Source organism: Eptatretus burgeri, chromosome 8, assembly GCF_056783735.1.
Source record: "Eptatretus burgeri isolate ZD-2024b chromosome 8, Ebu_testis_v1, whole genome shotgun sequence".
NCBI classification, from domain to species: Eukaryota; Metazoa; Chordata; class Myxini; order Myxiniformes; family Myxinidae; genus Eptatretus; species Eptatretus burgeri.
In genome coordinates, this window is record NC_140968.1 from 106,978,779 (window position 1) to 107,006,588 (window position 27,810).

Genomic DNA, 27,810 nt, shown 5'->3' on the forward strand with positions numbered 1-27,810 from the left:
AGAGGGAAGGAGAGGTAACGGAGAGTGAGATGGCGGTGAGGGGGAGCCGAGTTGTTTTACTGAACCACCTTCTGGTGTAAATTGTGTGTATACTGTACGTCACTTCATGATGGTATTTGTAAGTACCAATTATGTGCAAATTAATTTCCTTTTAAAATAAAATACAAATATTTTTTTACTTACGTCACGATTCACTGAACTGCTCTTTCTTATTTATTTATTTTTACTTTCTCACCCACACGAAATCAAAACTGTTCGCACAAAGGATGTGTTTTGAATAGAGCATGGTACACTGACAGTATGGTGTAGAGTATGGTACACAGACAGCATGGTATAGAGCATTGTACACAGACATCGTGGTATAGACATGGTACACAGACAGCATGGTATAGAGTGTGGTACAGCGATAGCATGGTATAGAGCATGGTAAACAGACAGCATGGTACACAGACAGCATGGTTTATAACATGGTACACAGACAGCATGGTATAGAGCATGAACACAGACAGCATGAAATAGAGCATGGAACACAGACAACATGGTATAGAGCATCGTACAGAGACAGCCTGGTATGGAGCATAGTACAGAGCCAGCATGGTATAACGCATGGTATTGCGCATGGTACACAAACAGCATGGAATAGAGCATGGTACAGAGACAGCATGGTAGAAAGACAGCATGGTAGAAAGACAGCATGGTATAGAGCATGGTACAGAGACAGCATGGTATAGAGAGAGCATGGAAAAGAAACAGCATGAAATAGAGCATATTACACAGACAGCGTGGCATCGACTATAGAGCATGGTACAAAGACAGCATGGTATAGAGCATGTGCACAGACAGCATGGTCGAGAGCATAGTACCCAGAAAGCATGATATAGGGCATTGTATACAGACAGCATGGTATAGAGCATGGTACAAAGACAGCATGATATATAGCATGGTATACAGACAGCATGGTATAGAGCATGGTACACAGACAGCATGTTGTAGAGCATGGTACACAGACAGCATGTTGTAGAGCATGGTACACAGACAGCATGTTGTAGAGCATGGTACACAGACAGCATGTTATAGAGCATGGTACATAGACAGCATGATGTATGGCATGGTATACAGACAGCATGGTATAGAGCATGGTACATAGACAGCATGTTATAGAGCATTTACATAGACAGCATGATATATGGCACGGTACACAGACAGCATGTTATAGAGCATGGTACACAGCCAACATGTTATAGAGCATGGTACACAGACAGCATGGTATAGAGCATGGTACACAGACAGCATGGTATAGAGCATGGTACACAGACAGCATGTTATAGGGCATGGTACACAGACAGCATGTTATAGAGCATGCTAGACAGACTGCATGTCATAGAGCATGCTACACAGACAGCATGGTATAGAGCATGGTACACACACAGCATGGTATAGAGCATGGTACAGAGACTGCATGGTATGCAGTATGTTGTGGCACACAGCATAGTATACAGCGTGGTGCACAGACATCATGGAACTCAGACAACATGAGAAAATGCATGGTACACAGAAAACATGAAATATGGAATGTCTAATGTGAGCGTAGATCAGCTCGCTGCACTTGCATCACCAAACGTTGCTATAGAGGGACAGGCTTCTTTTATCAGAAGATAATGACTGCACTTGAGTCGTTGGGTTGTCATGGCAAAAGTAAAATAAAATTTGAAATACATCAACGCCATGGCATTGAAAACATCTCCCTGCCACAATAATAATATCTCCCCGCCACAATATTAAAAACACCCCACTGCCACATTATTAAAAACACCTCAGCCCCACATTATTAAAAACACATCACTTCCACATTATTAAAAACACATCACTTCCACATTATTAAAAACACATCACTTCCACATTATTAAAAACACCTCACTTCCACATTATTAAAAACATCAAACTGCCACATTATTAAAAACACCTCACTTCCACATTATTAAAAACACATCACTTCCACATTATTAAAAACATCTCACTCCATATTGTTAAAAACACATCACTGCCACATTCTTAAAAACACCTCACTTCCACATTATTAAAAACACATCACTTCCACATTATTAAAAACACATCACTTCCACATTATTAAAAACACATCACTTCCACATGATTAAAAAAACATCACTTCCACATTATTAAAAACACCTCACTGCAACATTATTAAAAACACCTCACTGCCACATTATTAAAAACACATCACTTCCACATTATTAAAAACACCTCACTGCCACATTATTAAAAACACATCTTTTCCACATTATTAAAAACACCTCACTGCAACATTATTAAAAACACATCACTTCCACATTATTAAAAACACCTCACTTCCACATTCTTTAAAAAATCTCACTTCCACATTATTAAAAACACCTCACTGCCACATTATTAAAAACATCTCACTGCCACATTATTAAAAACACCTCACTGCAACATTATTAAAAACATCTCACTGCCACATTATTAAAAACATCTCACTGCCACATTATTAAAAACACCTCACTTCCACATTATTAAAAACACATCACTTCCACATTATTAAAAACACCTCACTTCCACATTATTAAAAACACCTCACTGCCACATTATTAAAAACACATCACTTCCACATTATTAAAAACATTTCACTTCCACATTATTAAAAACACCTCACTGCCACATTATTAAAAACATCTCACTGCCACATTATTAAAAACACCTCACTTCCACATTATTAAAAACACATCACTTCCACATTATTAAAAACACCTCACTGCCACATTATTAAAAACATCTCACTGCCACATTATTAAAAACAACTCACTTCCACATTATTAAAAACACATCACTTCCACATTATTAAAAACACCTCACTTCCACATTATTAAAAACACCTCACTGCCACATTATTAAAAACACATCACTTCCACATTATTAAAAACATTTCACTTCCACATTATTAAAAACACATCACTTCCACATTATTAAAAACATTTCACTTCCACATTATTAAAAACACATCACTTCCACATTATTAAAAACATCTCACTTCCACATTATTAAAAACATCTCACTTCCACATTATTAAAAACACATCACTTCCACATTATTAAAAACATATCACTGCCACATTATTAAAAACACATCACTGCCACATTATAAAAAACATCTCACTGCCACATTATTAAAAACACCTCACTTCTACATTATTAAAAACACCTCACTGCCACATTATTAAAAACATCTCACTTCCACATTATTAAAAACACATCACTTCCACATTATTAAAAACACCTCACAGGCCACATTTTTAAAAACATCTCACTTCTACATTATTAAAAACATCTCACTGCCACATTATTAAAAACACCTCACTGACACATTATTAAAAACACATCACTTCCACATTATTAAAAACACATCACTTCCACATTATTAAAAACACATCACTTCCACATTATTAAAAACACATCACTTCCACATTATTAAAAACACATCACTTCCACATTATTAAAAACATCTCACTTCCACATTATTAAAAACACATCATTTCCACATTATTAAAAACACATCACTTCCACATTATTAAAAACACATCACTTCCACATTATTAAAAACACATCACTTCCACATTATTAAAAACACATCACTTCCACATTATTAAAAACATCTCACTTCCACATTATTAAAAACACATCACTTCCACATTATTAAAAACACATCACTTCCACATTATTAAAAACACATCACTTCCACATTATTAAAAACACATCACTTCCACATTATTAAAAACACATCACTTCCACATTATTAAAAACACATCACTTCCACATTATTAAAAACACATCACTTCCACATTATTAAAAACACCTCACTGCAACATTATTAAAAACACATCACTTCCACATTATTAAAAACACATCACTTCCACATTATTAAAAACACATCACTTCCACATTATTAAAAACACATCACTTCCACATTATTAAAAACATCTCACTTCCACATTATTAAAAACACATCACTTCCACATTATTAGAAACACATCACTTCCACATTATTAGAAACACATCACTTCCACATTATTAGAAACACATCACTTCCACATTATTAGAAACACATCACTTCCACATTATTAAAAACACATCACTTCCACATTATTAAAAACACATCACTTCCACATTATTAAAAACACATCACTTCCACATTATTAAAAACACATCACTTCCACATTATTAAAAACACATCACTTCCACATTATTAAAAACACCTCACTTCCACATTATTAAAAACACCTCACTTCCACATTATTAAAAACATCTCACTGCCACATTATTAAAAATATCTCACTGCCACATATTAAACACACATCACTTCCACATTATTAATAACACATCACTGACACATTATTAAAAACACAACACTTCCACATTATTAGAAACACATCACTTCCACATTATTAAAAACGCATCACTTCCACATTATTAAAAACACATCACTTCCACATTATTAAAAACACAACACTTCCACATTATTAAAAACACATCACTGCAACATTATTAAAAACACAACACTTCCACATTATTAAAAACACATCACTTCCACATTATTAAAAACACATCACTGCAACATTATTAAAAACACACTTCCACATTATTAGAAACACATCACTTCCACATTATTAAAAACACATCACTTCCACATTATTAAAAACACCTCACTGACACATTATTAAAAAAAATATCCTCGCCACATTATTAAAAAAATCTCCTTGCCACATTATTAAAAACACCTCACTGCCACATTATTAAAAAAATCTCCTCGCCACATTATTAAAAACACCTCACCGCCACATTATTAAAAACACCTCACCGCCACATTATGTAAAACAGCTCACTGACACGTTATTAAAAACATCTCACTTCCACATTATTAAAAACACCTCACTGACACATTATTAAAAAAAATCTTCTCTCCACATTATTAAAAAAATCTCCTTTCCACATTATTAAAAACACCTCACTGCCACATTATTCAAAAAATCTCCTCGCCACATTATTAAAAAAATCTCCTCGCCACATTATTAAAAACACATCACTTCCACTTTATTAAAAACACCTCACTGACACATTATTAAAAACACATCACTTCCACATTATTAAAAACACCTCACTGACACATTATTAAAAACATCTCACTTCCACATTATTAAAAACACCTCACTGACACATTATTAAAAACACCTCACTGCAACATTATTAAAAACACCTCACTGACACATTATTAAAAACACCTCACTGACACATTATTAAAAACACCTCACTGACACATTATTAAAAACATCTCACTTTCACATTATTAAAAACACCTCACTGACACATTATTAAAAAAAATCTCCTCCCCACATTATTAAAAAAATCTCCTTTCCACATTATAAAAAACACCTCACTGCCACATTATTAAAAACACCTCACTGCCACATTATTAAAAAAATCTCCTCGCCACATTATTGAAAACACCTCACCGCCACATTATTAAAAACACCTCACCGCCACATTATTAAAAACACCTCACCGCCACATTATTAAAAACACCTCACTGCCACATTATTAAAAACACCTCACCGCCACATTATTAAAAACACCTCACTGCCACATTATTAATAAAATCTCCTCGCCACATTATTAATAAAATCTCCTCGCCACATTATTAAAAACACCTCACCGCCACATTATTAAAAACACATCACTTCCACATTATTAAAAACACCTCACCGCCACATTATTTAAAACACCTCACTTCCACATTATTAAAAACACCTCACTTCCACATTATTAAAAACACCTCACTGACACATTATTAAAAACACCTCACTGACACATTATTAAAAATACCTCACTGCAACATTATTAAAAACACCTCACCGCCACATTATTAAAAACACCTCACTGCCACATTATTAATAAAATCTCCTCGCCACATTATTTAAAACACCTCACCGCCACATTATTAAAAACACATCACTTCCACATTATTAAAAACACATCACTTCCACATTATTAAAAACACCTCACTGCCACATTATTAATAAAATCTCCTCGCCACATTATTTAAAACACCTCACCGCCACATTATTAAAAACACCTCACCGCCACATTATTAAAAACACATCACTTCCACATTATTAAAAACACCTCACCGCCACATTATTTAAAACACCTCACTGCCACATTATTAAAAACACCTCACTTCCACATTATTAAAAACACCTCACTGACACATTATTAAAAACACCTCACTGACACATTATTAAAAATACCTCACTGCAACATTATTAAAAACACCTCACTGCCACATTATGAAAAACACCTCACTGCCACATTATGAAAAACACCTCACTGACACATTATTAAAAACAACTCACTGACACATTATTAAAAACACCTCACTGACACATTATTAAAAAAAACCTCACTGACACATTATTAAAAATACCTCACTGCAACATTATTAAAAACACCTCACTGCCACATTATGAAAAACACCTCACTGACACATTATTAAAAACACCTCACTGACACATTATTAAAAACACCTCACTGACATATTATTAAAAACACATCACTGACACATTATTAAAAACACCTCACTCCCACATTATGAAAAAACACCTCACTGACACATTATTAAAAACACCTCACTGACACATTATTAAAAATATCTCACTGACACATTATGAAAAACACCTCACTGACACATTATTAAAAACACGTCACTGACACATTATTAAAAACACCTCACTGACACATTATTGAAAACACCTCACTGACACATTATGAAAAACACCTCACTGACACATTATTAAAAACATCTCACTTCCACATTATTAAAAACACCTCACTGACACATTATTAAAAAAAATATCCTCGCCACATTATTAAAAAAATCTCCTTGCCACATTATTAAAAACACCTCACTGCCACATTATTAAAAACACCTCACTGACACATTATTAAAAAAAATCTTCTCTCCACATTATTAAAAAAATCTCCTTTCCACATTATTAAAAACACCTCACTGCCACATTATTAAAAAAATCTCCTCGCCACATTATTAAAAAAATCTCCTCGCCACATTATTAAAAACACATCACTTCCACTTTATTAAAAACACCTCACTGACACATTATTAAAAACACCTCACTGACACATTATTAAAAACATCTCACTGCCACATTATTAAAAACATCTCACTGCCACATTATTAAAAACATCTCACTGCCACATTATTAAAAATATCTCACTGCCACATTATTAAAAACACCTCACTGCCACATTATTAAAAACACCTCACTGCCACATTATTAAAAATATCTCACTGCCACATTATTAAAAACACATCACTTCCACTTTATTAAAAACACATCACTTCCACATTATTAAAAACACCTCACTGCCACATTATTAAAAACTCCTCACTGCCACATTATTAAAAACATCTTACTGCCACATTATTAAAAACAGCTTGCCGAGTTTCGGAGATAATGGTGTAGGCGATTTCCATTAGTGGCGATATTATGACGTCAACTTTTTTTTTCTATGAAGATTTTCCAAAATCGGAGATGGTTACTGCTGCGCGTGGGCTTTCTGCATATACATGGCAAGTTTCACGAAGACCCGATGAAAACTCAGGGCTGTGAAACAAACAAGCTCGAATGAGCTGAGATCCTCGTCCTCTCAATGATGACGTCATAAAAACAAATATGACGTCATTGTGATGTATCAGGTTTGCGATAAATTATCTGTGCTAATGCCCAGCTTGATTCCCACAAACAAAATTCAAACAGCTTGCCTAGTTTCGGAGATAATGGTATAGGCGATTTCCATTAGTGGCGATATTATGACGTCAACTTTTTTTTCTTGGAAGAATTTCCAAAATCGGAGATGGTTACTGCTGCATGTGGGCTTTCTGCATATACATGGCAAGTCTCATGAAGATCCGATGAAAACTCTTGGTTGTGAAACAAAAAATGTCAAAAAATAGGAATGACTTCATAAAAATTGATATCACGTCAGAGTGATGTATCATATATGCGGCAATTCATCTCTGCTAATGCCCTGTTCGATTCCCGCAACCAGAATTCAAAAAGCTTGCCTAGTTTGAGATAATTTTTTTGGCGACTTCCATTAGTGGAGATATTTTGACATCATAACTTTTTTTCTTGGAGGAATTTTCAAAATCGGAGATGGTTACTGTCTGCGCAGGGTATTTTTACATATATATGCTAAGTTTCAGGAAGTTTCCATGAAAACTGTAGATTGTGAAACAAAAAAGTCCACAAGAACAACAATGTGAGTAAGACTTAGAGATCCTCCACGAGGATCTAAAAACCTTTTCGTTAAGAAATCGTTGAAGCCCGTTCCAAGTCAAGGCATGGTTGAGCAAGCCAAAAAACATGGCGGCTTCAGGCATCATCCAAACTGACTGGAAGAGGGGCCTTGTTGTCCCTCTCTGGAAAGGGAAGGGTAATCGTCAAGACTGCAACAACTACCGAGGGGTGACGCTACTCTCAGTGCTGGGCAAGGTCTTTGCGTGGAATATTCTTGATAGGGTTCACCACCATCTGCTTGAGCACCAGCATGCAGAGCAGTCAGACTTTACACCAAAGAGGTCAACGATTGACCGTATCCTTGCTTTTGGGTCCTCAACGAACACAGACGAGAGTTTCGGCAGGTGCTGCTTGCAGCCTATGTTGATCTCTGTAAAGCGTTCGATTCAGTGAATCGGGTTGCCCTCTGGAGGATTCTTGGTCTTCGTGGAGTGCCACCAAAACTGATCGATCTGATGTCTGAACTATACTCTGGTACTGAGAGTGCTGTGAGATGTGGTGGTACCATCTCTGACTTATTTCCAGTTGTTACTGGAGTTCCTCAGGGGTGTGTACTGGCCCCCACAATTTTCAGCACTTGTTTGGACTGGATTCTGGGGAAGATGTCAAAAAGATCAAGCTGCGGTGCATCATTTGGGAATGTCAAGATCTCTGACCTTGATTTGCAGATGATGCAGTCACCTTTGCGGAGACTCTGGATATCCTTTTGGGGCCCTCGATGTGTTGAATGAGGAGTCGGAGCTGCTGGGATTACGGGTTTCCTGGGTCAAAGATAAGATCCAGGCTTTCAATGACATCCTGGATGCTGCTATCCTGTCTGTACCTGTATGTGGGAAGGCTGTGGAGGTTACGGAGAGATTCACTTCCCTTGGCAGTGATATTCATGTCTCTGCTGGCTGTGAGACAGAGGTCAACAGCCGTCTGGGTCAGGCCTGGGAGTCATGGATTCACTGGATCATGGGTGTGGCGCTGTCGGTACCCGTGCAGGACAAAAGTCTGAGTCTTCAGATGTTGGTGCTTCCAGTCTTGCTCTATGGATGTGAGACTTGGACTCTGACCAGGGATCTGAGACACAGACTTAATTCCTTTGGTACCAGGTCTTTATGGAGAATCCTTGGCTGTCATTGGCCAGACTTTGTGTCCAATGAGCGGTTACTGAGAGAGACCCAAATGAGATTTGTTACCTGCATAGTCTGTGAGTGTCAGCTGCGGCTGTGTGGACATGTGGCTTGTTTTCCTGACGCTAATCCTACTCACCAGATTCTCTCAGCGAGGGAGCCTTGTGAGTGGAAGCGGCCAATGGGTCGACTACGTGCCTTGTGGTTGGAGCAGGTTGATCAGCATGTCACGGAGATGTTGATGGGCCAGTCATCTGTCGGGGGGATGTCCAGACGGAGGCCTCTGGAGTACCGGCGGAAAGTGAACGCAGCGACGCGCTGCTGTGGTGCATGCTCCCATACCTGATCTGACCTTCAAACGCCAGTGAGGTTACCCAGGAAACGCCTTAAGTTCCCTGAGAGTGAGGTGGCTCCTGATGAAGGATAATCATTAAATGAGGCCATTAATTATCTTCAAAAGGGGTGTTTTAATTAATACAAACACCCAATTTTCGATCTTGCACTTCCTTGGAGTTACCTTGGTATTGCTTGCAAAGTTTCAGGCTGATAGGTTTTAAGGTTTTGGAGTTATGGAGGAGAAATAAACACACACACACACACACACACACACACACACACACACACACACACACACACACACACACACACACACACACACACACACATACACACGTATTCATATAGATTAAGTTTGGTTCCAATTGGAGTCAGGCGAGCTGTGTAGTGAGCCAATGGGTGGAAGACACAGCTCGACTAAGCAGGTGTGCTGGCCTTTGGCCGTGTTGTATGTCACGTGATATGTGTTAACCAATGTGGTCACATATAGATGAAAATCCAAAAAAGTGATCTTTGAAGGCTCAGGTGGTAGATGAAAATACCCTGAGCAAAATCCATGGATCGGACTTGGGCTGTGTGACGAATTTGGTCGTTGGTGGTCCAGCGGTCCTTGTAAAAAACGCGAACAGACAGATAGTCAGACATCCAATGAATCTTATTTATTAGATGTGCACACATAGGATGCACTTGAGTAGTTGCTTGCAGTGTGCAAGTGTGCCCCACCAGTATGTGTGTACATATATATATATATATATGTATATATATATATATATATATTGTTACGGAAATGGCCCTTGTTGGACTATTAAATATAGGATTAGCTGAGGTCCCCCATTAAATGCCTGTTTCGCTCGGTTGTTTGGTAAAGTAGACGTTATATGTGTGTCGGGAGTGTAAAAGTCTGTTTTATGTTCGTGCAGTGGTGGTGTGCCAAGGGCCCCCTTTTCTTCCTCCCCTCTACAGCCCCGTCGGCTGAGGTGGTGTGGCCTGGAGAGAGGGTGTGGCTAAAGGGAGGAAGTGACGCGAAGGGGGAGGAATTTTGTCAGTTTCGCTGAGAGAGGCATGCTCATGGAACGACAGAAAAAAACGAGACCTCAGGTTCAGGTGGCGTTTTGGCGGTTTGGAAAACTGCAGGCGGTTGAGAGGCTGCTCGTGTCTCGAAGGAGCGAACGAAGCGAGTGCACGACGGCTTCGTAAAGAGGTTCGGTGTGTGGAAACAGTCACTCTCGCAGCGTGACGTCTTTTGGAGGTGAGCGAACAAAGGAGGGACAGTGTGGAATCTGTCGGTACAAAAAACGGCAGTTCGCTTTGAGAGGCTGCCTGCACGTGGAGTCGATGATCGACTTGTATGGGGAGGTGATCGACAGGTGTGGCCTGCGTCTGGCCGCGGAGCATCCGTACTTACTCACCTCACGGCTCGACACGTTTGTCGATCCGCCTGTGGAGTTCGGCACCTCGACTTGGGCCTTGTCTGGAGAACAGGCCAGGCCTGGATTTGTATGCTGGACCGTGAGAGAGATCGGCTGAGGCCTATCGTCGACCTTACATGGGGTCAGAGTGCGGAGACCGCGTGTGGTGCGAAAGGGGCAAAGGGAGGACGAGCTCCATTTCACCACGTGGCACATTCGAGCGGGAGTTCGAATACGTGGACATCCGCCTGTTGCAAGCGACATTCGTGCTTTTGACACTGTCCTCTCGTCCATGAGACATCACCAAGTACTCTGTCTTGTCTTGCATGCATGCTGTTTGTCTGTCTGTCTTTGTCTGCACGTTGTCTAAGGCATATTTCGGTAGCGACCCCCTCAAAACCTTTAGTCCGTGGTTCCCGAGTTAAGAACGGGTTGAGGATTGTTCATAAAACCATTGTCGTGAATTTTGTATGTGCTGTGTGGCCCTGATGTGCCCCATTGAAATGAATCGTGTCACACCAATAAATCGGATCGATTCGGGTATGAAGTTACACCTTGCATCACTTCGTGTCGCGCCAATAGATCCGCCCGATTCGTTAAAAAAAAAAAGCTGCTGAGGACTGTGATTGCCAACACAGCTCGAATCCCGACACCGCGGAAGCCATTAACAATTGGTGTCCGGAGTGGATTGAGAATCCCTCCGTCGTGAATCCGCAACGGGTTGGTGTCAGGAGTGGGATATTTGGACCAGTGGTGCATTTTGCACCCCGGACATTGGTTATGAAAAAAAAATGGTCCAAATTTGATTTGATTTTATGTTTGAGCAGATCGGAGAGAAAAACTTGCAAATTATAAAGAAAATGGAGCCGTGGGTTTTTGGCGGCGCGGCTCCACCTTGACACGACACGCAACGGGAATTGGAACTACTGAAGAAAGAGGTAAGATCAAGCAATCAGATAAGAGAAAACCTAGAACGGAAGATAAAAAGAGGAGAGGAACATCTGAAGGAAAGGGAGGAAGAATTGTTGGAAAAGTCAAGACAGTTCGAAGAACTACAGGGACAAATGAGTAAAGTAGAGTGGAGTACCCATGAGTTGGAACAAGAGAAGAGCAAACTGAACGGAAGAAAAGAGGAAGAGCAAATTAGTAATTCCTGGGATAGGGAGAACTTGGAAGAAGAATGGAAAACAAAGCTGGAAAAGGAAAAACAGAAACACCAAAACAAAGAGACGGAATTTCAAAATGAGCTGAGGATGTTAAGAGAGGAAAGAAAGAGAACGGAAAATGAAACGTTAAGGAACCACACTGTGCAGATCAAATGGCTAGAAGCCAGACCAAGACTAAAGAAGAGGAAACAAGAAAGAGTAGTGAAGGAACAACGAATGAGACAGGAAAAGCAAATCAACCAAGTGAAAGAAACGACGAGAGTGGAGAAGGAAGAACATGAGAGACAGTGGAAAAGGAAACAAGAAAGAGTAGTGAAAGAACAACGAATGAAACATGAAAGGGAGATCAACCAATTGAAGGAAACAACCAGATTGGAGAATGAGGAACAAGAGAGACAGTGGGCTCAGAAACAAAAAGAACAAGGAATGAAACAAAAAGAAGGACAAGAACAACTAAAGGAGAAAGCAAGGTTGAAGTATGCGGAGATCGTGAAAGAACGATGAATGAAACGGGAAAAGGAGATCGGCCAATTGAAGGAAACGATGAGATTGGAGAATGAAGAGCATGAGAGACAGTGGAGGAAGAAACAAAAAGAAGGACCAGAACGACTTAAGGAGAGAGAAAGGTTGAAGTACGCGGAGATAGTGAAAGAACGATGAATGAAACAGGAAAAGGAAATCAGCCAATTGAAAGAAACGATGAGATTGGAGAATGAAGAACATAAGAGATGGTGGGGTAGAAAACAAAAACAATATGAGTTTGAAATTAACCAACTCAAGGAGAGAGCAAAGTTGGAGTCCACAGAGATGGAAAAACTCCGGAAAGATAACGAACAACTCAAAAAGGCTCAGAGAGGAAGAACGACTCAAATGGAAAAGAAAATGGAGCCAGGAAGTAGAACAGCACAACAATGTGGGATGTGTGACATCACCACAGGGAGTAATGTTAGTGGTGCGGAACTTGATTGACATCACTCGTCGGATGACACCACAATTAGAGCAAACCCTGGTGATTGAGACATTGAGGGAGCATGCGGGGTTGTTGACGAGTGAGATACATTTTGAGCAGGTCCAGCGTGTGGAGCTGACCGCCCCAGAGGAGTATGGCGAACCGATGATGAGCAACCTGCTGGAGAGAAGCGACCGGACAGAGGTGACTCTGGAACAAAGCAGGTATGTGGGTACATGCATACATGGTGCGGACGATGAGCTGAAGGTAGAAATTGAATTTTATGTTAATGAAGAGACTCTGTTTGAGGGGGTGCACGTATGCGTGACCCCTGAAGGTGTGTGTGGAGTGCCTGTGAACGAATGCTGTGAGCCCACAGTCCAGACTACAGCACCGGTATTTGTTGCCGAGGCCGAAGTGTGTGTGGGTACTCACCTGGTGGTCGAGAATGTAGCCGTGGAGTGCGAGGCAGTTGGTCAGTACACAGGCAAGGGTGAAGGTGTGGAATGTCAACACATAACCTTGGAATGTGTGCAGCCTGCTGTGTGTGGGAGTCCTGAGCATGGAATGAGTGGTGACGTAGGAAATAGGTTTGAGGTGCAAGGGGAAATAGAAATGCCACCAGGACAGAACTTGAGCCAGGGGACGGAAACCATAATGGACAGCTCCGCAGGGGTTCTTACAGAGTTGGAGGTGCTGCATCCAGGAGCAGTTTTAGATTGCATTTTAGAAATCCAATTTAGAAATTGGATTTTAATTTCTCCATCAGCCTCACAGGAACTTTGGAGTGGAGTGCAAATGAGTGGCAGGCGGCACTGGGCGTGTGTCACTTGGTCTTCGAACCTTTCTGAGCACACGAGTGGTTTGGCTAGCTGAGTGGGGGTTATCTGTCTTGAGAGAGTTGTGGAGAAGAGGGGGAGGCCGTTCCACCAATCGGGGTTTATCTGATTTCCGTGAACCCTGGAGAAGAGGGGGAGGCCATTCCACCGATTGGGGTTTGCCTGACTTCCGCGAACCCTGGAGAAAAGGAGGGGGTAGATCACAGCCCCCATTGAGGCGTGACCCCTTTGAGCCGTGGCGGAAAGGCGGCAGGGTCATGTAATGGGTAATGAGGGATTTGTTCCCTCACTCCCCTTCCCATGAGCCAAAGAAGCAGGCCATATGGGAATGTAAGAAATTTTGATTGGAAATTGTACCGAAAGGGATTGCAAGATTGAGAGATGACAGAAGGCATAAGAGTGGAACGAGTGGATTTGGGTGATTATTGAAAAAAAGCGGTGGAGACATTACAGGCAGAGCGTTCAACACACCTGAAACAAGTGGATGACAAAGAGTGGCTTGTTTGAGGAAGGATTGAAATGCCTGGTTGGAACCATGCGGTGGTTCCATGGGGCTGGTGAAGAGATTTTGATGTTTCATTTAAACTGTTGGAAATAAACGATTAGGGCAGTATGGAGGAGGCCAACCGACGACGGACGTAGAGACAAATTGATTGGGGTTTGATGAAAAGGTGTACCAGTTAAATTTGATGACCAAGTGGGATCCGAGGGACTGGTGTGTTTTTGTTTTCACATAAACGTGAAAGGTGTTGGATGATGTTATGGGCTGGGTGTGCAGCACTGTGGAATGAATGACTAAAGTGTTTGGGTGAATGGCGTGGTTGTGCAGATGAGGAGAGTGAGTGCGAACAACGTACCCTGTCGGTAGGAGTCTCCTAACCAAGTTAGTGTAGGTTAGGGGGACTTAGAAGATTTAACATGGATTCTGGCTGCTGTTCCATTGTGCAGGCGGACTGCTAGGGGTAGGTGCAGGCTAAGGTATGGGGATACTGGTTGGTAGTGTGACATGGTATGGGACGTTGGTGAGTCGGGAAATAGGGCACCAGGGCTTTGGGGGTTCCTGGCAGATGAAGGCTGTCAGAGGTGCCAGGAGAGCACTGTAGGGTTCAGTGCCAGGAGAGCACAGTGTAGGTGCTATGAGAGCACAGTATGAGTGCTATGGGGGCACAGTGTAGGTGCTATGAGGGCACAGTATGAGTGCTATGGGGGCACAGTGTAGGTGCTATGAGGGCACAGTATCGGGGCTAGAGAGAGCCACCCCTTAGTTAGGAGCGCCAGAAGCACGCTCAGGTGAACCCCGAGGTCGCTGGGTGTCCTCCACCCCCGATTGGAAGCAGGCAAAGAGGCCTAGTTGTAGTCACACTCCCCAGCCAGCGAGTTATGCCTGGCACCACCAAATGGAAAAAGACAAATAAGGGCCTTGCCCAGGTTTAATAAAATGGAAGTGTGCCACGTCGGGAAAAATTGGTCATTAGGATCATTCGAGCCATTGCAGGGTTTGGTTCATTGTGTAGAGCTAAAAGTAAATGGTGAGGTTCGATGGACTCTCCTCCGTACCATTCATGCATGACACCTGGTAAGAGTAGTGTTGATGGGAAAATTTGTTGGCAAGGGCCAGGCTCGGTCACACTCTCCAAGTGCCAGAGAGGCCACCAGTATGTCATGAGCACACATCCACGAAGATAACAGTTGAGTAAGAAACACACCATCCTGTCGGTAAAAAGAGGAAGGAAGAAAAAAAAGAGAGAGAACTTAACCAAAACAAGTCAGGCAAGGAAGGTTAAGGGTACACTCCATCTCACCTGGTCTGAGGTCATCACACCCATTTGCGTCCTCAAGAACGCCTCCAAACTGCATTTGCTTACCATCGATATCACCGTGCCACCATTGCTGTGTCACCTGCTGTCCAATGCAGGGCTTGTTGCCTGCTGCTGCTTGTGAGTAGGCCACTGGGCTGACTGAACTCACCTGGTGAGAGGCCAATAAGGCCACAAAGTGAGGAAACCCCCAGGGGTGAATGGACAATACTGCCGGGAGGGGGCACGAAGGAGCGAACACGTGAAAGAACTTTGAACCTTTGAATGTTCTGCTCCTATGCAAATATTGGTGTTAAAAGTAAAATTGAATGCCCTCCCGTTCAAATCCATAATTAGAATGTTAAGTAGTGTGCATAGAGTGTAAATTTGTTTGTTAGATTGGAGACCCGACCACACTAGGATAGGGACATGTCAATCTCTCTGTGACACTTTGGTTTTTGGAGTTAAGTGCTTCCCATGTTGTGGGTTACAGTAAATGGGAGATCTGTGCTGTACGTTAGACAGGGCCATTGCCATGGGCTGCCCTAGATGGAGGCTCGGGAGAGCCTTGGGTGAAAGGTGGGGGTAGTGTTACCGAAATGGCCCTTATTGGACTACTAAATATAGGATTAGCTCAGATCCCCCATTAAATGCATATTTAGCTAGGTTGGTTGGTAAAATGGACGTTACATGTGTGTCGGGAGGTGAAAGAGGCCGTTTTATTGTTTGTGCGGTGGTGGTGGAACGAGAGCTCCCTCTTCTTCCTCCCCCCATCCCGGACGAGGCCCCGCCCAGTCTGCTGAGAGGGTGTGGCCAAAAAGAGGAAGTGAAACGAGGGGGAGGAGTTTGTCGGCTTCGCTGAGAGAGGCGTGCTCGTGTGTCGGGGCGACCGAACGAAAGAGAAACTGGAGAGAAAGAGTGGAGTGTGTGGAAAACAGTTGGGTTTTCGAGGTGTGCTCGGGGTGGCTTTGAAGCGAGCAAACGAAGGCTTCGTAAAAATGAAAGGTTCAGTGTGTGGAAACAGTCACTCTCGAGGCGTGCTCGTGTTTTCGAAGCGAGCGAACGAAGGAGGCACAGTATTGGATCTGCCGGGAGAGACACTGAACCTGCCTGTACGTCGAGTCTGCATTTTTGGGGTAGTGGCAGAGGCGGCCTGCACGTCGAGTCGGCGATCGACTCTTATGAGGAGGTGATTCTGCCGTGAGAGAGACGGCAGCCGGCTTTGAGAAGCGAGCGTGGAAAAGGAAAGAAAAGGTGATTCTACAGAGAAAGAAACTGAGAGGATGGAGTTGAGAAGTCAGGCTTTGAGGTGGGAAGGCAAGAGAGGAAACGACGGAGCCTCTGACGGTCCCTGCTCACACCAACGGCTCGACACGTTTGCCGATCCACTTGCCGAAGCCCGGCACCTCGATTTGGGCCTTGTCTGGTGAACAGGCCAGGCCTGGATTTGTATGCTGGACTTTGAGAGAAATCAGCTGAGGCCCATCATCGACCTTACGTGGGGTCAGAGCGCGCGGAGACCGCATGCGGTGCAGAAAAGAAAGAGTACGGTGCCGCCATCTTGCCACACGGTGCGTTTGAGTTGGGGGCTCGAATCCATGGACATCCGCTTGTTATGAGCGACATTCGTGTTTTATGACACTTTCCTCTTGTCCATGCGGCATCACCAAGTACTCTGTCTTGTATTGCATGCATGCTGTCTGTCTGTCTGTCTTTGTCTGCACGTTGTTTAAGGCATATCTCGGGAGGGACCCCCCTCGAAACCTGTAGTCCGTAGTTCCCTAGTTAAGAATGGGTTAAAAATTGTTAATAAAAACATTGTCGTGAATGGTTTGCTTGTGTCGTCTTCCCCCATGTTCCCCAATAAATCAGGTTGGTTCATATGAAGTTGCCGCTATGGATGAATTTGTGTCGCGTCGAGGAACGATCCGTTCGATTGGTATATAAAACGAAAATGGTTACAGACTGGCAGAAAACGCTCAGCAACTGACACAACCAGTCTGTAAAGGCCCTGTCACACCTTGACGATTTAGCCAACGTGGCCCTGACGTATGCAAAATTGGGATAAAGTGCCGGCACACGTCGAATACGTTATGGGTAAGTTTGTATACGTTAATAGCATGCTGGCATACGTCATAGTACGTTGGCATACGTCGTAGAATGTTCGTCATAGTTCGCCGAGCTGTTAGACAATTTTCCATGCTTGAAATTTCCCGACGTATGCCAGCGTATGACTCACACGTTCCGCATAAACGCTGGCCATAAGTTGTAGGCATGTTACGCGATCGTTGACACACGTCAACACACGTTACTTCTAAGTTACTCATAAGTCGAAACACGTCGAGGTAATGTTTAGCGTCAGTGTTCCAGACTCCCTGGTTTTTTTTTTGTTTTTGTTTTTTTCTTCGGTATGACGGTCATGGTGACACTTCGATTTCTAGTGTGGTTATAATAGAATATAATAAAAAAGGCTGCCGCTCAACGATTTAAATCATAACCGTCATACCGAAGAAAAAAAAATAAAAACAGGGAGTCTGGAACACTGACGCTAACCATTACCTTGACGTGTTTCGACTTATGAGTAACGTACAAGTAACATATGTCGAAGTGTGTCAACGATCGCGTAGCGTGCCTACAACTTGTGCCAGCGTATGTCGAATGTGTCATACGTCGAGTACGTCGAGAAATTTTCAACATGCTGAAAATTTCTCGACGTATTCGGCATACAATGACATATGCCAGCGTACTACGACGTATGCCAGCGTTCTACGACATATGCCAGCGTGCACTTAACGTATACAAAACTTACCCATAACGTATTCGACGTGTGCCAGCTTGGTTCGGCAAATTTTTCATACGTCTGCATACGCTGGCTAAAACGTCAAGGTGTGACAGCGGCTTCACACTTCGATGTCTAGTGCGGTTATGATTTGAATCGTCGAGCCGGAGCCTATTAATAGCCTACGCCACGTGATCGTCGGTGATACGCTGCCGTGCGCTATGCATACGTTAGACTATCGTTGGGCATAGGTTGTGAACGCCGACAACACGCTCATCATTGGTTGGTATAAGTTGTCTAAATGTGATTAAAACGTTCTGTGAATGTTACTAATACGTTATGCATACGTCCAACACGTTATTATATGCCCAAAAATTAAAAAAAACATCAATAGTTCAGCGTACGCCAGCATTTTACATACATTTTGATACGTTGCCATACGCTGGCGAAAACGTCAAGGTGTGACAGCGGCTTAACCGGGGTTATATTTCCCCAACTGGCAAGGTACAAGGATTAGATTGGTATCGCGATTGAAGACACGTGACCCGAGGCCTGTGCCGAGCCGGCCGGCGTTATAAACCCCGGAGATGGCGGTGGTGAGGGTAGCTCCAAGAGTCGGGCGAGAATCCCGCCACCCTGGACCTGGAACAATATATATATATATATATATATATATATATATATATATATATATATATATATATATATATATATATATATATATATATCTTCTTATTCTTTAGGCTGCTCCCATTAGGGGTTGCCACAGCGGATCTTCCGTTATGATCCGCATAATGATTTGGCACAGGTTTTACGCCAGATGGCCTTCCTGACGCAACCCTGGTCACCTCTTACGACACAGGGATTATATATATATATATATATATATATATATATATATATATATATATATATATATATATATATATATATATATATATATATATATATATATATATATATATATATATATATGTTAGTTGATGTTTGTTGGATTGTTGTGAATATCTCGCTCAGAGAATATTTTGAAGGTAGTTCCTTCTCACCATGAGAGATGTTTATAACACCACTAGACCGATTGTTGGTCACAAAAGCATGCATGAGGGTCCGCACAATGTTTTTCTGCATTTTTGTGATCACCAGACCATATGAATGAATATTCCGATTGATGCCACTCTGGTACCCTTAAAGCATTTTTGTAGAAACCCATTAATATGCAAATTCGCAGGGGCCATTGTTGAAATGACTATTTTTCTTAATAACTCCAAAAGTAAGCATCCAAACAGCCTGATTGAGGTGTTTACGCCCATGCTTTTAGGGTCACTGGTCATGATAAACCCACTTAAAATTTAATAACATTTAAATTTAGCTCATTAATATGCAAATTAGCATAACCCTACCCCCTGAATTTGTCCGCGCTGATCAGCGTTTTTGCAGTACAGTTATACAACAACAACAAAACTGTTTGAAAATAACTTGCGCAGAGCCGTTTATCCCCAGTACAGTTGTGAAGAAATGGCTGACCTCAGAAGATCAACAGCATGAACTGTTTCTGATCAAGTAAGTTGAGGCTTGTAATGTAACGAAAGAAACATGGAGAACTGAGTTTTAAGTAAGAGTAATGTCTTCTCATACAGAAGAATGATCGATATTATTTGCCAGCAAGTTTATTTTATTTTTTTTATTTAACATGATCTGTCTGAAAGCAACTGTGTATTTTATTGATTTTTCAAAGTACACTGGGTGGAACCTGTTTCCTGAGAATTTTTTTGAATACGAACAAAGAAATTTAATGTTTGCTGATGTTTATAATTACCTCTATTGTTACAGGTTGAGGCTCCATCACCATGGGAGAGTTTCTTCAGTCCCTGCGATGCAACTAAAGCTGGAAAACCTCTGGTAACAGTTGGTCCAGACAGAGTTCGAAGTATCATCCGATCAAGCAAAGCAAGACAAGATGGTATACATGAAGAGCTTGAACAGAGATTACAGGCAGACAAATCTATCGAGCTCAAATGCCATAGAGACTGTGTCAAAGTACACATCACACTCACACATAGAAAGACACTTGAAACGAATGAGTAATGTCTGTTTGGAAGAAGCGTCAACGAGCAAAAGAAGGCTCCGTTCAAAGACGACAGTATTTGACTTTAAAGAACATTGCATTTTTTCCGGGGAAAAGTGCATCATGAACTTTGATAAGAAGAATCCTAATCGTTGGCGGCGAGTTCTCCTTTGTAGGACTGCAGATCGTGTTGATCGGACAACTTTCACACAAACTATTCTAGATGTTATCGATTCCCGCCAGGATGAAGAAGGACGCCAGGTCAAGATACGATGAATGGGCGCAATCAGCGATCTTCATGCTGCTGATGCGAGATATCACGATGACTGCAGAAAGTCCTTCATGGCACCCCGTTCTGTTGCAGCAGCAGCAGCACACAGTGGCAGAGAAACTCAGAACATTGAGCCAGCTGTCAGTTCTACCATCCTATCGATGAAAAACGACATGTTGCGCATCTGGAATTCAGTAGAAGTCCACAATATGTACAAGGATCATGGAGGAAAGCTATACTCTCGATGAACGCTGTTATCCAAATTGTTGGATATACTTGGCTCTGAGCTTCTGGTTCTGTCTGGTGAAGGTGTCGCTCATTTTATCTTGTTTCGCAGCAGAGCGTCGACTGCGATAAACTTAGTAGCATCAGATGAAGATGACGCCACTGATGTTTCCATTGAACGAATTGCCAAGAAGGTTGCACGGGAATCTAAGCAGTTGTCGTCCGACCCCAGTTCCGATTAGACTAGAATTAATATAGATGTTGATAGTGAAGCAGTGAGTTCAACCCTTCAATTGCTACTCTCCAAAATATCAGCTAAACTGGACTGCACCCTTCCAGGAGCTCTGATAGGAAACATCATAACGAATATGATCACCAATCGACCAACTACACTCCAAATAGCACTGAGAGTTCTAGTCAGTTGTAAAAGCCTCGTCGAGCAGTTGTACAACTATCGTGTGACCTGTTGCTTTGATGAGTTTCAGCGTTTCAAGGGATCAGCAGCAAAGGCTGCAACTGTTCACTCTGGGATTAGGGGAACCACCAATGCTGAATGTGGCCTCGTTCAGGTTGTTGCTGACAACTTCGACACAAATATCTCATCCCAGAATGGACTCGTTTCAACACATTCTCTTGCAGTACTACTTACCATAAAAGATCGGGAGATATCTTCCACATCTGAAGATGAAGCCATCATCAGACGATTGAGCCATGATGAAATGAAGACACCTGTGTCAGAAGACATTTTGGTTCAAAGGTACAAGGGACCTGAGAAACCAGCGATGCCAGTTGAAGAAGCCACACATGTGGTGTTACCTGTCCACATATTATCTCATCAAGCTATACAACTTAGGAGAGTTCAAGATATGGATTTCTCTTTTCTGAAGCAAATCACTTCTGGTCAGAACACACCAGAGTTTGGTGACTAATACGAAGCTCTGCAGAGAGCAAGGATGATCCATCCAACCTGCAACGATGGCCATTTATACACCACTCATAGATATGGATCCAGCTGATCCGGACACGATGTTGACAGCAATGGAGGAGGGAAAACGCTTGACCGCAGAGTGTGGACAAACTGTAACCATCTTCACAAACGACCAACAGCTGTATCGAGTGGCTGTTAATGTTAAATGGGTTTATCCTGAGTGATTTACCCAGTTCATACCAAGGCTGGGCGGCATGCACACCCTTATGCGTTTCATCGGTTGTGTGGGGAACTTGATGGCTGAAAGTGGGCTAGAAGACGTGATAAAATCTGCCTTTGGAGGTGTTGCTCACATGCTTGGTGGAAAAAAGTTTCCCCAAAACTTCAGGGCCCTGCGATTGGTGACTGAGGAGGTCCTTCGTTCCAGCGTGGCTCAGGCAGGAAAGTCATGAAGACTTAATGGACACTTGAAACCAAAGCAACAAAGAGCATGACCACACAACTATGGGGACAGAACCTTGTGAAGCCTGTATTCATCATGATGGCATTTGTTCATGCTGAGCGTGAAGGAGACTGGCCATTGCATCTTTGGGCTATGAAGGAGATGCTCCCCTACTTCTTTGTGGCTGGACATCACAAGTATGCTAGATATGGGCTTTACGACCTTCGATCGATGGAAAGGCTTCATGGAGACATTCTGGAAATGTTCTTAAAAGGAGATCACGTGATGCGGCACAAGAAGGGCCTATGGAACGGCACATGGTCGGATATGTACATCGAGTCCACGTTCAGGCGCTACGGTCATGGCATACATGGAATCGTTGGCATTACATTGAAGCCTTCTACACTGAAGAAGTGGGCCTATATGTCTGAGGGGCACATAGTCACAGAGGTGACCATTCACAAGGAAGAGAAGCAATCACACATACGATCTGATGCAGAGGACCGAGATAAGATAAGGAGAAAACTCCTGTCCTGTATCGACCCACTTGACCCAAACAAACATGTAAACAGAGTTGTCAACATTGTAACTGGCAGAATTGGACCGGAGAAGGTGAACGCGCCAAGGGCAGTTGACATTGGCCGAACACAGATGCATTCGTATGAAGAAAGCTGGCCAGCAGGATTCAACGCTCCCTTATCTAAACAAGTCATAACTATGGCAGTGACACGGAAAGTCATGCGTGTGGGATCTACTGAGGTTTGTGATCTAAATCTCATCTACTCCAGGGTCATGGGACTCCAGCAAAGTCAAAACATCAAACTATGTAACGTCTTGGAATACGAAGTATTAGAGTATGAAAAGGGGGAGATGAGAATAGCAAAGACCAAGTCGACATTGAAGAAGACTCTCCAAGTGGAAATCTCAACAAGACTGGGTCCACAACCTAAAGTCACCATCTTAGATGGTTGTGCAATCCTCTGGGTTATTCATTGGCCTAACAGGGGAATTGTGCAACACTTTGATGACAACTTCATGAGCTACATCATGGCAAAGGTGGACAAATCAGATGTATATCTGGTATTTGACAGATATCATGATTTCAGCATCAAGAGTGGAACAACATTAGCAAGAGCTGGGCAGCAAGCTCGCAGGTGCCACAGGTTGAACCGTCAGAGTCCACTGCCTCCACAGCTGGTGGATCTGTCAGTAACTGAGAAAAAAGTTCAGCTGATAGAACTGATTTGCCAGAATTTGATTGACATTAGTCAACAGAGAGAGCAGAGCCAAAACAGGCTCGTCATTGAGGGATAGGAGTCTACCACAGTGGAAATACATCACGGAGCCCAAAGGTGTCGCACTGATTTGAAGACTATGCATGAGGAGGCAGATGTCATCATGATTCAGCAAGTCGCTAAAGTTGCCAAAGATGGCGCAAAATGCATCACAGTCATCTGTGATGATACTGGTGTGTTCACCTTGCTTGTGTATCACTTCGCAGAACTTCATCTGCAATGCTGCGTAACAATGGAAGCAACATGTCCTGGCCAATCGTTGATCGACATTGGGGCCACTGCCAGAAAGCATGCCGGGATGGTGCAAGACCTACTAGCTTTACACGCACTGACAGGTTGCGACACCGTTGCCCAGATGTATGGTGGAGGTAAACTGACTGGCAAGAAGACACTCACAGCAGGCCATTCACTTCAAAAACTTGGGAATGTGGATGCATCTATTGACGATGTCATCGCCGAAGCCACTGTGTTCATGGCTGTTTGCTATGGTACCAAGGAGAGAAGCAACATATCTGGTGTTCGCAAAGAGGTGTGGTCTATGAATATGGTGAAACCAAATGCCATGAAAGCACCAGACCGAAAGGCTCTGCCACCAACTACAGAGTCCTTTGAACAAAACATGTGATGCACTCATATCCAGACAGCAATATGGAAGTCAGCCGCTGAGCTGCAGCCACCACCTCTGGATCCCACTCAGTACGGAAGGAAACGTGATGAGGCATCAAGATCATTACTTCCAATTATGCTGCTGCCCAACGTCGCTCTTGCACCACCAGAGATCTTGGATCTAATACTGTTGTGGGCCGGGGGCGAGGACAACCGCTAGACGGAGCAGTTGGGCCGTCTCCACCCGGAATTTAAGGTCATCACCCCGGATAACTCCGGAGTCGACAGGTCGCTTCAAGGACCGTGGTTGCCAATATTTTGATGGTGTGAGGTCGGGTCCACTTGTCTCATTCCAATTCACCTAAGTACCCACGCCGTCTAACTACCGGGGAAGCCACACCCTCGGCCGACTTTGTCCGAACCAAGTCGCTGTTACTGACCTGGATCCGGCATAACCGAGCGGAACTTACCAAAGCTGTGCCAGATCAAATGAACAATTTACGGCACAAACGGCCTTCCTTGTTCTCAAGCCCGAACCATACTGGGCCAATGAAAGAAACGACAGGCAACGAGCTGGTACATTTAACAGGAGATTTATTTTACATTAGGGAGGGAGACACGGAGCAGAGTTATCACGAATATGCAGGAAATGTACAGTGAGCAAAAGCACTGAACAATTTATACTTGTAGGATGGCGCCACCACAGACACAAACACCAAAAGTAAATGGACCCCACCGGGTCTTTATTGCGACCTTCGCAGCCAAGGGGATAGACAGACTGGAGGTCAGAGTTTGGCCGGGTACCTGGCCGCCTCGTGTGGTTACAGCGACTCCAACCCACCACGGTGGGACTCGAACCCACGACCCGGAATCCAACGTTGCCACGAATGATGATCGAGCACCACGGTTCTGGCTGCCACGACCCCCACCACCAGGAGGAACCCTGGAAAAGACCGTAGATGACAATGACTGCAGACCAAAAGGGCAAAGAGCAAAAAGCCCAGACGACGCCGACTACTACGCACACCAAGAGCAATGGCGACCCCTTTCTCCTCCGACAATTCCAATCCAACTCCAGCGAACACTCAGGGAAACCCAGTGATTCTTATCCCTCCCCCGGACGGGGTGGGGTTGACCGGTCCCCTGAGGTAATCTTTGCCCTGATTGGACAGGGTGTCGTGGGGTGATGTGCTGGCCATCCGTGATTGAACAGGGGAACCCCCTCCTTTCCTGGGCGGAGTCGGTGTTCTGAGGTGAGGAAACCTCCGCCCACGTCCGTGGTCGAACGCACGTGAGCAATGGCATCAATGGTGTGAAGAAGTGAAGGATTGATTTGTTGGCTTTGGGTATTGCAAAAATCTAACTGGAAAGAAACTCGCAGCGCACGGACACTTATCAACCCATTAAACATAGGGTAGGGTTCTAACTATTAACACATACTTATCGAAATAACTAAGCTTAGGGACTGCTGTCTGTTTGTGTGCAAATGGCTGCCAGATTCGTAACACTACGGTGTGGATGTTCCTCCGACAAGCAATGCTACACAGCTCAATGCCACTACACAGCAGCCAAGTTACCATGCACAGTATTCTGTACGTGCCATGGAGATACTGGCTGCAGGAATGAGCGCACCAAGACAGCTGCTGCATTTGCCCTTGATGATGACTCTGACACTGAATGAGACACCAAGCACTGAAGTAGCCTTCTTAAGGTTTGCAAACCTGTTATGTATATATATATATATATATATATATATATATATATATATATATATATATATATATATATATATATATATATATATATATATATATATATATATATATTTATATATATATATATATATTTATATATATATATATATATATATATTTATATATATATATATATATATATATATATTTATATATATATATATATATATATATATTTATATATATATATATATATATATATATATATATATATATATATATATATATATATATATATATATATATATATATATATACACACACATTTGATTTACACAGGAATGTCTTATTTTGTTCATGTTGTGAGCTGCCTTTATTGCATACTGTCGAATTGTTGAATCTGTATGAATAATAAAGTGATCTATATTCACAAACACTGAAGTGTTTTTTTTTCTATCTATATGTCTATTTATCTACAGTTTCAATAATGCCAACTGCTCATTTGCATATTAATGAGCTAAATTTCCATGTTACCAATTTTTAAGTGGGTTTATCATGACCAGTGACCCTAAAAACATGGGTCTGGACACCTCAACCAGGCTGTTTGGATGCTTCCTTCTGGAGATATTAAGAAAAATTGTTATTTTGATAATGGTGACCGCTAATTTGCATATTAATGAGCTGAATTTAAATGTTATTAAATTGTAAGTGGGTTTATAATGACCAGCGACCATAAAAACATGGGTTGGACACCTCAACCAGGCTATTTGGATGCTTACTTTTGGAGATATTAAGAAAAATTGTTATTTTGATAATGGTGACCGCTAATTTGCATATTAATGAGCTAAATTTAAATGTTATTAAATTGTAAGTGGGTTTATAATGACCAGCGACCATAAAAACATGGGTTGGACACCTCAACCAGGCTATTTGGATGCTTACTTTTGGAGATATTAAGAAAAATAGTAATTTCGACAATGGCCACCGCTAATTTGCATATTAATGGATTTCTACAAAAATGCTCAAGGGTACCAGAGTGGCATCAATCGGAATATTCATTCAGATGGCCTGGTGATCATAAAAATGCAGAAAAACAATGTGCGGACCCTAATGCAAGGTCATCTTGAAAAATGGTGTTTGACATCCGGAATACACCCGAGGATGTCTTCATTTGGAAACATGTTTATGGGTTTTTCCTGTGGATAAATAATAACCCTTTTGTGTGAATCGTTAAAAATCTGTTTCCATTAACGGGCAGAGTTAAAGGTTGCCAAGTGTGAGCACCTTCATTTTGATGGCCAAGAGTATGTGATTTGTATATCATCTGTGCAGTCACTTCCATAAGTCCATTTTAACCTGATGGATATCGAGCTAAACAATTGTCGATTGAACAATTTGCCATCACGAACTTGCCTGAGATTGTGCAATTGATTTTTGTGTTTTTATGGTGTGCTGGTGAGGGATTAAGCAGTGACATATTTACAG

The 27,810-nt window shown here is 42.3% G+C and overlaps 1 protein-coding gene across 1 annotated transcript; it reads left to right on the forward strand.

Moving 5' to 3' along the window:
* Positions 1 to 26,351, forward strand: LOC147022499 (uncharacterized). The gene is made up of 2 exons (XM_085893465.1): positions 1 to 118; positions 20,630 to 26,351. Exon 2 carries the CDS (start codon positions 22,779 to 22,781, stop codon positions 24,042 to 24,044), a length of 1,266 nt encoding a protein of 421 aa, XP_085749591.1. The 5' UTR covers positions 1 to 118; positions 20,630 to 22,778; the 3' UTR covers positions 24,045 to 26,351.
* Positions 26,352 to 27,810: the final 1,459 nt, after the last annotated feature.